Raw genomic sequence first — 13,219 nt, 5'->3', positions numbered from 1 at the left:
GTGTGATAGTGGAAGAGAGTCACGTCTTCTTCTGGATGGTTGCTAGGGTGTTCTTGGTGGTTGCTAGGACATTGCTAGGTGGTTCATAGGCTGTTTGTTTAGTGGACTCAATCAAATGAGTACAACCCTAAAGTCTCTTCTATATATATAATTTTTAATTTCATTTTTTTTTTTTACCGGATTTATTGTATTGTATGTATAAATATGTATTAATATGAATTAAATAATAATAATAATAATAATAATAAAATAATAGATATAGTGAGATATCATATTTTTGTTTTCTTTAATTTAGTTTAATTCTATAGAGTTGTATATCATATTATTGATAATATGAAATATTGTATTCTATGTATTACTATGTAGTAATGTTAATTAAATAATAATAAAAATATATAGAAAGAGATCATTGTAATATATGTTATTGTATTGTTGAATTTATTTTTATTTGCATTTATTGCTTTTTATTTACTTTTTTATACATTTATTAATAATTATTAATTATTAATAATAATAACAACAATAATAATAGTAATACTTACAACTAAAAAATATTTAAATCATTTTATTAAAAATTCAATGTATTATTTACTATATTATTTATTTATTAATTTAAAATGTTATAAAATTAAAAACAAATTTTGCTGAAAGGAAAAATTAAAACTTGTTATTGTAATATATGTTATTGTATTGTTCTTTTTATTTGCATTTATTGCTTTTTTTAAATTCATATATTGGGAGATGCATTATTCTTTTATATAGAAAAGAAAATAGTCTGTACCCTCATTGAGCTACTGTAGGGAAAGGCATGTCTGTGCATGTGTGCAAGAGAGAGGCTAAACATGATTGAGTTTGTCTGGGTCTCTGTGTCTCTAATGTGGCCTTGCGTTTCTGGCACTGGGCTGGAGGAGGCAAATGTAATGTGATTACATGGCTTTACTGGGCTCTAATAGAGCTCTCTCTAGCACACTGCTTACCTGAGCTCCGGCCAACAGCTCTGATAGACTCACCGCTGAGACCCCAGCTGGCAGCACCAATAAAGATCCCGACTCTCACAGGCCACGCATCGCAGCCGCAGTGTCAATCGCATACACAGAATTAGAGCCCAGGTGAGATTGAAAACAGGTCGCCCGCTGCTGTTATAGAAACCTTTGAAACCTCTTCTGCTGATGTAAGAATGGAGAAAAATTATATGAACCAACTCAGGAGCTTCACTTTGTTTAAAAAAGTTGTGGAAAAACTTTGTTTGGGCGGACAGATGTGGAGGTTGTTGTGTCACAGAGCAGCTCATGAATATTAAGTACTTCTTGAGTAATTTAGCAAGCTTTGATCAATTTAATAGTCAGACATAATAATCTAAACAATTATTATTATTAATAGAAATATCCAAAAATCATTTAAACAATCAACACAGAAATATTTGATCACTGCTCATTATTGGATATTATTCACTACCGTCTGATTTTTAAAAAAAAAAGTCTGTTCTGCTCACCAAGATTTATTTGACAAAAAAGTAAAAGTAGTATTTAGCAATAAAACAGGAATATTGTTAAATATAATCATTTATCTTATTATTATTATTATTATTATTATTATTATTATACATTTTAAAATGTATTTTCTGTAATAGCAAAGCTGAAATGCAAACTTAAGAATGTTGTTATATGAAAATAAAATTTAATATTATTAATAAAAAATATGTAAATATGTAATAATTAAGATATTTCAAATGTATTCTTATTATTATTATTATTATTATTAATAATAAAATATTTAATTTATTTTTTCATTTGTTCATTTATTCATTCATCTAACGGCAAAACTGATTTTATTTTATTTTTCAGATCCTTTAAAAGTCATTCTGAAATGCTGATTTGATGATCAAATAACTTTATTTACTTTAAAATTATTATTATTATTATTAATTATATTAATAACAACAACATTAATAACTTAATAAAATATTATTAAATTAATACAAATATTTCAATTATATATATATATATATATATATATATATATATATTATTATTATTATTATTATTATTATTATTATTATTTTAATTCCTCTAATAGCAAAGCTGATTTGTTTTGTACAATTTTTTAAGTCATTTTAATATGTTGATTTGATGATAAAGTAACTTTTTCATTTAAAATTATTATAATTATGATTATTAATAATAAAATAAAATAAATAAAATTATTATTTATTTAGTTATTTATACATTTATTATTTTTATTATTAACAATAACAACAACAATAGTAGTAATAATAATAATTAAAAATAAGTTATTTAAATAGTTAAATATTTAAATCATTACAATTATTTATTTATTTATTCCTCTGCCAGTCATTCTAATATGCTGATGTGATGATCAAGTACATTTTTAAAAGTACAATTATTATAATAATTAATAACAATAATAATAGTAATAATAATTATAATAGTAATAATTAAAAAATTAAATAATAATAAATGTATTTATTATTTATTTATTCCTCTAGTAGCAAAGCAGATCGTTCAAAAGTCATTCTAATAAGCTGCTTTGATGATCAAGTACATTTTTAAAATTATTATAATTATTATTAATAATAATAATATTTGTAAAAAAAGGGTATTTATTTATTTAATTATTCATCTAATGGCAAAGCTGATGTTTTTAACAGATCCTTCAGAAGTCAGAAGTGTAAGTCAGAAGTGTAATATGCTGATTTTATGATCAAGTAATTTTTTTTGTTATTATTTCCTATTAATAATAATAATTAAAACAAATACAATTAAATTAAAAAAAATAATAATAATTTAAATGATTATTTATTTCCAACTTTTTCTTGCCTTTTGCCTTTTGTCTATCATTTCCCTAGAATTGATAATGAACCTGATTGTGAGCTTTCATGTTGCTTTTCTACTCGTTTAAAAGGTAACAAAAGACAAATCCTCTTGACATTGTAGACAGTTTTTTCCTTGTCTAATGAGCCCCAAACCTGAAAGAGTCTCTGCTTCACATGCGGCGTTTAAATGAGTTTGATCCATCTGTTAACAGAGACGTGAGCGTCTTCAAATGCTCGTCGCTCACTAACGACAGCTTCAGCTTAGCGAGAAGTTTACCAAACAAACCGCGAGCAGTCTCTCATCCCGGAGACTGCGGCGCTCAACGCGACTGCAACAACAGAGATCTGTTTTCTCTTTCACACAAAGCTGAGACGTTTGTAAGTACAACCAAATTTGAAAAGATTTGACATGCCGTGCGAACTGAGATTTCATTTTCTCCCCGCTTGGCGTGTGATGAGTACACGTCTAATTTCAACGTCTTGCTCACATCTCGACAGACTTGATCAAACCTGAGCTGATCAAAATGGCACAGCGGCTGTCAGCGGCTTTACAGCAACCTGGAAATGAGTTTTCCTTCTTCAAGAAAGTCTCATTTTCTGTCTTTCTTTCTCGCTCTCACACATGACCTGGTTTTGTTTTCACGTTCAAGCTGACTAATTTATTTGATCAGTGCATAAAGCCATTCATAACTAATATGCCAAGGTAACAGAGTTCGGTTCTTCACAATATGAGAGGTTTTTACCTTATGATATATTCATAGTGCTGCAGATAGAGATCACTGTCAGTCGAGACGGCACAATGGAAATATCTTCGGTTATAAATAGATGAGCGAGTCTAGTCCTGTTTCAGCTCGGAAGGAAGATGAGTTGTTCAGCGTTGAGTGTTTTTATTTAAAGGTTCGAATGCTGTGAGCCTTTATTTTGCTTTGATTTCAACTTATTTCCTTTTGGATATGGGAGAAGTTAAACTGTTTGGTTTCTCATTGAATATTTCAGCTGTAACCAGCAGTTAAGACTCAAGCTTTCTAGACTCTTCTGGTCCGGCAGAGGTGACCTATACTGGAGAGGCACTGAAATCCAGGTTTTCCGAGGGGATCAGTTCTCATATCTTTCCTTCAAATTCATTTCAGTTTCCTTTTTGACCTAATTTGATCTAATTTGATTTTGTGGGCAGAAGCCGTCTTTTTATTGATAGACGATAAATTTTTGGTGGAAGCCTAGGAGCAAGGTGCTGAAATCAGAACATTTCACTGGATGAATTCGAACCTGCACCTTCACATCCTGCAGCCAGAACACTATAGAAAGTGCATTGCAATTACCCAGAATACCTTAGCAACTGTCTAGCAACCACACAGTCTTGCCACAGCAAGCACCACTCAAAAACTGTACACACACACACACACACACACACATATACAGTGCTTTGCGAAAGTACTCAACCCCCTCCCCCCCCCCCTCATTTTGTTTTCATGCTTTATGTTGCAGCTCTAATAGTTTAATTGACTTTTTTTCACTTCAGTCTACACTCCATACATCATAATGACAAAGCACAAACCAGATTTGTGACAACTTTGCAAATTTATTCAAATTAAAAGACTGAAATAAGTACATTGCATAAGTATTCATACCCTTAGTTGAAGAACTTTTAGAACCTCAAGTCTTTTTGTTTTGCACGTCTGCATTTGGCAATTATCTGCCATTCTTCTCCTCACCTCTTCACCTCTCAAGCTCTTTTAGCTTGGATGGGGGCTGGCAGACATTTTCAGGTTCCTCCAGAAATGTTTGATTGAGTTCAAGCCTAGACTTTGGCTGGGCCACTCAGGGACATTTGCAGAGTTGTCCGTGAAGAGTAAGCCACTCTTGCTGTGTTCTTAGGATCATTGTCCTGTTGGAAGGTGAACCTTCTGCCCAGTCTGAAGACTATTGGCGCTTTTCCACTACACAGTACCAGCTCGCCTCGGCTCGACTCGGCTCGACTCGGCTCGACTCGGCTCTGTTTGGTTTTCCACTGTGTAAAAGTTTTACCTGTACCTCCACAATAGTACCTGGTTGTCATAGCGACGCTGCAAGAAACTGCCGTGATGTAATCTTCTACGCGACACACACCCGCTGTCTGCACCTCCTCGTTTGACCACGGCGTATTCTTCCGAGTTGCCATAATATGTAATGGATTGGATATGTCACGCAATCTCTGGCCAAACTTTTTAAAAATGGCGGGGTTATTCTGGATACTATTGCTGACGAGTGCAATGATGACGCAGTGAATGGTGACGATTCTCTCTGACCAATCAGCAGTCTGCTGTGTTTTCACGTCACATTTTAGTATCGCCTCAGCTCGCTTGGAACCTCGCCGGAGGTGGTACGAAAAAAAGTACCTGGAAGCCGGTACAGGTACAACTTTTACACAGTGGAAAACCAAACAGAGCCGAGTCGAGTCGAGTCGAGTCGAGCCGAGGCGAGCTGAGGCGAGCTGGTACTTTGTAGTGGAAAAGCGCCATGTGTTGAGTTTTCCTTCTACTCTGACGAGTCCCTCCGTCCCTGCCGCTGAAAAACATGCCCACAGAATGAAGCTTCTACCTCCATACTTTACTTTTAGGATGGTACTGTGCAGGTGATTAGCAGAGCTGGTTTTCTTCCAAACATGATGCTTAGAATTGAGGTTCATCAGACCAGAGAATCTTGTTTCTCACAATCTGAGAGTTCTTTAGGCGCTTTGTTGCAAATTCCAAGTTGGTTTTCATGTGTCTTCACTAAGGAAAGGATCGAGTGTGACCACACTGCCATAAAGCCTAGATCGATGGAGTGTTGCAGTGATGGTTGTCCTTCTGTAAGTTTCTCCCATCTGCATTTATAATCATGGAGCTCAACTAGAGTGACCATCGGTTCGTGGTCACCAGTCTAACCAAAGCTCTCCATCAATTGCTCAGTTTGGCCAGGAGGCCACCTCTAGGAAGAGTCCTAGTTGTTTTCAAACACCTTCCATTATGGATAACAATGGAAAACACTTCTTCTGTGAACCTTCAATGCAGCAGAATTTTTTCGGAACTCTTCCCCAGATTTGTGGCTTGATGCAATCCTGTCTCTGAGCTCTACAGGCAGTTTCTTTTACTTCAGGTCTTGGTTTTTATTCTAATATGCATTTTCAGCTGTTAGACCTTTAATTGAGAGGTGTGTGCCTTTCCAAATCATACCCATTCAATTGAATTTGCCACAGATTAACTTCACTCGAAGTGTAGTAACATCTACAAGCAATATGAATGCTACTGAGCAAAATTTAGTGTCCCAGAAAGGGGTGTGAATACATATGCAACAGAATCATTTCCGTTTTTTATTTCTAATATGTTTTTTTACTTTGTGATTATGGTGTATGGAGTATAGATTGATGTGAAAAAAAGGTTATTTAAAGCAGTTTAACGTAAGGCTGCAACATGAGAAAATGTCAAGGGGTTTGAATACTTTCGCAAGGCACTGCGTATATAGTTTCAAATGATGTTTCACTCTCATCTGTTAGAGCAAAAATTATGCATATTTAAAGAAATTGTTTACCTAAAAATGAAAATTTTGTCATTAATTACTCCCCCTTCTGTTGTTCCAAACCTGTAAGGCTTTTGTTCGTCTTCAGAACACAAATTAAGATGTTTTTAATGAAATCCAAAAGCTTTCTTACCCTATAAGACAGCAATGCAGCTGACACGTTCAAGGCCCAGAAAGGTAGTAAGAACATTGTTAAAATGGTCCATGTGACATCAGTGGTTCAACCATAATTTTATGAAGCAAACAAGAATACTTTTTGTGCACAAAGAAAACATGATTAGAAAGTGTCTGCCTAAAAGAATAATACAATCATGATAATGCTAAATTTTTGCCAACGTTAACAGCATCAGCAGTAAAACTTCTCTCTTTGTCTGTTTCTCGGTTTTATTTTTTCAAGTAAACTTCATTATTGAACTCAGTTTAAATGTCACTTTGCTTGTGGATTAAAGATGAAACAGTGAATAGAGTGCTTTGGCAGCGGCGTGCCTCTGATCGGACAGTAATGCCGCTCTAAGACTGCGGGGTGTGTGATGAGAGGGTTTTCCGTCTTTGTTTTCGTAGTTGAGGAGGATTTTACGAATGTGAATTGAGGGCAGATGGATTTGGAACTGAGCTGGATATGTTGGAGCAGTCACGAGGGGTCGGAGCCTTTTTGTGGAGGACGTTTATCCTAAATTAGTCGGAGAACAGCAGAACTAGGCTTTGATGTTTGACTTCTGTGAGAATATTTTAGATCATTTGACAGCGTAGGTGGGTTGATTTTTACTTGAAGTCAACATTTGTACTCGGTAATGTCACATTTTGGAAAAAAACATGATTTGCAAAATAAATGAAGGGCGGAGCTTAGGTTTAAGATTCAGGAATTGATTGGATGGCGAAAGCGCAGGTGGTTGGAGTGGAGGGGCTTGCTGATATCAATTTGTTTAGTTTTTGATTTTAGAATAATAGAATGATTTCTGAAGGATCATGTGACACTTAAGACTAAATTAATGATGCTGAAAATTCAGCTTTGCATCACAGAAATAAATTACCATTTTAAATTTATTCAAATAGAAAACAGTTATTCTAAATTGTAATAATATTTCACAATAATGCTGTTTTTACTGTATTTTTAATCAAATAAATGCAGCTTTGAACGAGACAACATTCAAAAACATGTAAAAAATGACCCCAAACTTTTGAACAGTAGTGTAGATTAAGATTACGTTTGATTTCATGTTGCTTCCAAATTGTTTATTACCTTTGTCTGATAAAGCAAGGCTGTTTAAGGCATTTGCATGACCTTGCCATTAAGCTTAATTATGTATGATCATCTATTTAAACACTAGTAAGTTTTCCCCAACAATCAGCACAGAAAATATGAAAAAAAAAGTGCAAAGTCTGTTTTGGCCTACATAAAAATCCATTTCCAAAAAGTTCCAGCTTGTTTTTCTGACCTCTGTTGACATTTCATACGTGAGTCTTCATAAACATATCACTTGGCTTTGTGAGGCGCCGGGCCACAAAGCCACGCATGTCATAAAGCAATCTGCGATGTGTCACAATAATAGCTACATTAGATATTAACCCCCATGAAGTTTCATTATCCACTCTTAAACGGTTATTATGCGATGTTAATTACAGTGTCAAAATCATATCAGCCCTCGACTTAATGAAGCACTTTCGCAACCTTTCATTTAAGTGAAGAGCTGCTTTTCAGTTTTCATGCACGGCTCTTTGCTATTTCAGCTCTAGATATATGGAGTATTAATGTCTGCTGGGGTTCAGCCGAGTAGATTAACCTCTAAGCAGAGTTTGGGAGTGTGTGAGGGAGTGTGTGTGGATTAAGGACACCTCGAACTGCTTCATCATTAGAGCAGATCTCTTGACCCTGATGAAATGCAGTATGTCCTGTGGAGACTGTCCATCGCTCCAGACTCTGGCCCACAGTGCTGCATGATACATGCTTTTAACTCCTTTCATATCAAGGAAAACTGTTTTTCTTGGAATTTTGAAAAAGTAATTTGATCTATTATGTAGACATAGTCTAAAGTTCACAATGCAAAGCACTCTTCCCAGACCAAGTGAAACTACATAGATATGAAGTCAAAAAAATATATATTTTTATTGAACAGAAATAATGTGATTGTACCAACATCACATTCTTACTGTGCATTGAAAATAAAAAATATATCTTGCTACAAACTGCATTGTTGCACCAGTAGCATAAAGTGTCTATCTTTCCAAATAGTGAATAAGTATACTGAATACTATTATGAAGCTATTTACTGTATTGTCTTCATGAGTGAGTCTTTGAGTCATTCACTTAACCAATTTGTTCAAAACACTGTTTTATTCATGAACAAAACAAATGGTTTTCTTTATGAGTCATTGCATTTTTCAATCAACTGAATCATCCAACACACTGATTCTTCTAGTAACTGAGCAAGTGCCTGCCTTCATGAGTGAGCCTTTGAATCATTTGGTCAACCGATTAAAAAAAAACTGATTTATTAAAGAATAAAACTGGTCAAAGTATGCTTCAAACAACCAGTTTGTTAAAAACACTGATTCATTCATTAAAAAAGCAAGTGATTCTCTTTTTAAATGAGTCATTGAGTCTTTTAATCAACTGATTCATCCAAAATACTGATTCATCCTGTAACGAAACAAGTGTTTCTCTTTATGATTGAGTCTTTGAATCATTCGGTCAACCGATTTGTTCAAAAACACAAATTTATTAAAGAATAAAACTAGTCAAAGTATGCTTCAAACAACAAGTTTGTTAAAAACACTGATTCATTCATTAAAAAAGCAAGTGATTCTCTTTTTAAATGAGTCATTGAGTCTTTCAATCAACTGATTCATCCAAAATACTGATTCATCCTGTAACTAAACAAGTGCTTGTCTTTATGATTGAGTTTTTGATTCATTCGGTCAACCGATTTGTTCAAAAACACTAATTTATTAAGGAATAAAACTAGTCAAAATATGCTTCAAACAACCGGTTTGTTAAAAACACTGATTCATTCATAAACCAAGCAAGTTATTCTCTTTTTAAGTGAGTAATTGAATGTTTAAATCAATTGATTCATCCAAAAAACTGATTTCCTTAGTAACTAGCCAAGTGACTGTCTTAATGAGTGAGTCTTTGAATCTTTCAATCAACTGATTCATCCAAAATACTGATTCGTCCTGTAACGAAACAAGTGTTTCTCTTTATGATTGAGTCTTTGATTCATTTGGTCAACCGATTTGTTCAAAAACACTAATTTATTAAAGAATAAAACTAGTCAAAGTATGCTTCAAACAACCAGTTTTTTAAAAACACTGATTCATTAATAAATGAATCAAGTGATTCTCTTTTTAAATGAGTCATTGAGTCTTTCAATCAACTGATTCATCCAAAATACTGATTCATCCTGTAACTAAACAAGTGCTTGTCTTTATGATTGAGTTTTTGATTCATTCGGTCAACCGATTTGTTCAAAAACACTAATTTATTAAAGAATAAAACTAGTCAAAGTATGCTTCAAACAAGCGGTTTGTTAAAAACACTGATTCATTCATAAACCAAGCAAGTTATTCTCTTTTTAAGTGAGTCATTGAATCTTTAAATCAATTGATTCATCCAAAACACTGATTTCCTTAGTAACTAGACAAGTGCCTGTCTTCATGAGTTAGTCTTTGAGTCTTTGAATCAACTGATTCATCCAAAATACAGATGCATCCTGTAACGAAACAAATGATAGTCTTTATGAGTGAGTTTTTGAATCATTCGGTCAACTGATTTGTTCAAAAACACTAATTTATTAAAGAATAAAACTAGTCAAAGTATGCTTCAAACAAACAGTTTGTTAAAAGCACTGATACATTCATAAACAAAGCAAGTGATTCTCTGTTTAAGTGAATCATTGAATCTTTAAATGAACTGATTCATCCAAATCATGGTTTCCTCTAGTAACTAAACAAGTGACTGTCTTCATGAGTGAGTCTTTTAATTAACAATTCATCTAAAACACGGTTTCATCCAGTAAATAAACAAGTGCATGTCTTTATGGGTGAGTCTTTGAATCAGTCGGTCAACCATATTGTTCAAAAACACAGATTCGTTAAGGAATAAAAGCAGTCAAAGAATATTTCATTCAACCGGTTTGTTAAAAACACTGATTCATTCATAAACAAAGCAAGTGATTCTCTTTTTGGGTGAGTCTTTAAGTCTTTCAAACAGCTGATTCATCCAAAAAAACTGATTCATCCGTAAACAAAGCAAGTGATTTTCTTTTTAAGTAAGGTATTGATTCTTTAAATTAACTGATTCGTCCAAAATACTGATTCCTCTAGTAACTTCATTAGTGATACTTGAGTCTTTCAATCAATGATTCATCCAAAAGACTGATTCTTCCAGTAACTAAACAAGTGCCTCCCTTTATTAGTTAGTCTTTGAATAATTTGGTCACCCGATTTATTCAAAATCACAGATTCAGCCAGAATAAAACTAGTCAAAGAAAGCTTCAATCAACCAGATTGTTAAAAATACTGATTCATTAATAAACAAAGCAAGTGATTCTCTTTTTAAGTCATTGAATCTTTAAATCAACCGATTTTTTCAAAACACTGTTTCCTCTAGTAACTAAACAATTGACTGTCTTCATGAGTGAGTCTTTGAGTCTTTCAATTAACAATTCGTTCTAAACACAGATTCATCCAGTAAATAAACAAGTGCGGGTCTTTATGAGTGAATGTTTGAATCATTCGGTCAACCGATTTGATAAAAAACACAGATTCATTAAGGAATAAAAGCAGTCGAAGAATACTTCATTCAACTGGTTTGTTAAAAACACTGATTCATTCATAAACAAAGCAAGTGATTCTGTTTTTGAGTGAGTGAATCTTTGAATCATTCAGTCAAATAATTTGTTCTAAACACTGATTCATTCAAGTGACTCTATATGTGAGTGAATCGCTGATGCATCCAGCAACTAAACAAGTGACTGTCTTTGAGTCATTTATTTAACTGAGATAATTAAAACTCTGATTCATTCTTGAAACAAGCATTGAATCTTTGAACACCGATTTGTTCAGAGCAGGAATTCATGAAACACCACTCCATTTATTTTATTGTATCAAAATTTCTGTGAATAATTACATGGCATATTTTCTTTCCCTTAGGAATACGATGATGGATATGGAACAGCCTACGATGACCAGGGATATGACTCATATGACAACAACTACAACAATCAGGCACCGAAGTAAGTGCGCGTGTGTGTGTTTTGTGGAGGCTGAGCCATGTGAATGTGCTGTCCGTGTAAAGGGCATCTCTCAGAGTGCATGTGAAGTTATATCTGAACAAGAGAGTTTATTCACAGTGTAGGTCAGTGCTCACCTCTCTGTATCGAACCAAAGAGTTTGTGTAGGTCTTCACAGAGTTGGACTTGGAGCTTTGCTGTATTGGAAATCGTTCAGGCTAATGTAGGGGGCAGCTCTGAAAGTCCAAAAGAGAGAAGTGTCCGTCTCGTTAATGAATCACTCCTTTATCTTGCTTTTTTCTCTGCAATGAAACATTTAGTGCTGTATGTCAGGGTCAGTTGTCACTTTGTGCCAGTGAAGACCTTATAAATACCATAATTAGTGGGAGTTGACCAAAGACATATGCTCCTGTTTTCTAAAAAAAGATTATTAGAATGCATTATATTAAATATAAAAGATATGAATACTAAGTTTCGATTAAAAATAAGATGTTTTTGTTTCTGATTTAATATGGTTTCAATTCTGTATATTGAGAATTTCATCTTCTGTTTAGACCACCATTCTTCTGTTTAGATCACATTTTAAAGGTCACATGAACCATTTCCTCCACAAAAAAAAAAAAATCTAATTTGAGCAGAAAACGACAATTGGCTCTTGACACTTGGCTTGCGTTGTGTGAACATGATGCTGGATTTATGATAGCGATGACAGTTATTATCAGGTGGACTTTATCACACTTTGACCAGTATCTATCAGTCTGCAGTGTCTTCCTGAACTCAAACACTGTTTTAGGAGCTCAAACGACAGCTAAACTGATTCGCTTTTATTAATTAATGACGAGTCTTTTGGGGAGCCTACGTGTTCTTCATTATACGGCAGGTTTCTATGTTCTTTGATTCATAAAACATTGTCTGTGTGTTACTGAGCTCTGCTAGATTTCCTCATACCTCGTCCCGAAGCCTCTTTGATCTGTAATATGTAATCCAGGGATATGTAAACCATGCAGCTTTTCTTTTAATCATAGAATATGTGGTGTTCCAGAGGTGGTTTTGGTAGAATTTTATATAATCTATATGTGTAGTAATGATCTGTAATAATGTACTGCAGGCTGGATAATATTCCTGCATAATTTAATCTCACCCGATAATGACTTTCAGTGGTTCATGTGCTTCTATGAGTCACATGTACTGATGGAGACACTGTGATAATTGCCATCAGCTGAAAAAACCATCATACATGTGATGCATCTCACTGCTTTTTAGATGAAACATTTATGACGATACGCCAATGAGCATGACGCAAGGTCATGGGTTTAATTCCTAGAGGATGCATGAATGGCTTGAATGCAGTGCTAGTGAATTAGGAGACTGATTTAGTCTGACGTCAACACTATGTTTTGTAGTTTCAGTTTCAACTAGATTTTTTAAATGTAATGCAAACTATTGTGTGTCTTTCCCCTTTGTGAACTAGAATTGTTATTATTGACTTACTCATGGTCGAATGATTCACTGATGTGGCCGATTGAGTCAACATTACTATTATTGCTTGTTTTTAGAACTAGTCATTTGAATAAATGTCTAACCTTCTGTTTTTCAGCATGTTTTGTGTAATTGAACACTT

At 33.9% G+C, this 13,219-nt stretch overlaps 1 protein-coding gene across 2 annotated transcripts in view; it reads left to right on the top strand.

Annotated features, from left to right (window-relative positions):
- khdrbs3 (KH domain containing, RNA binding, signal transduction associated 3) overlaps positions 1–13,219 on the top strand; it is a 218,881-nt gene that overhangs the window by 173,204 nt on the left and 32,458 nt on the right. For both annotated transcript variants that reach the window (XR_012340074.1, XM_073822420.1), the window contains exon 7: positions 11,519–11,601. Coding sequence is in view for 1 of the 2 variants with exons in the window: in XM_073822420.1 (XP_073678521.1) it covers positions 11,519–11,601 (83 nt within the window). In the remaining variant the exon portion in view is untranslated. The remainder of the gene's footprint in view (positions 1–11,518; positions 11,602–13,219) is intronic.

Source organism: Garra rufa, chromosome 17 (genome assembly GCF_049309525.1).
Source record: "Garra rufa chromosome 17, GarRuf1.0, whole genome shotgun sequence".
NCBI classification, from domain to species: Eukaryota; Metazoa; Chordata; class Actinopteri; order Cypriniformes; family Cyprinidae; genus Garra; species Garra rufa.
Note: the sequence above shows the minus strand (reverse complement) of the source record. Positions and strands in the feature narration are given on the sequence as shown.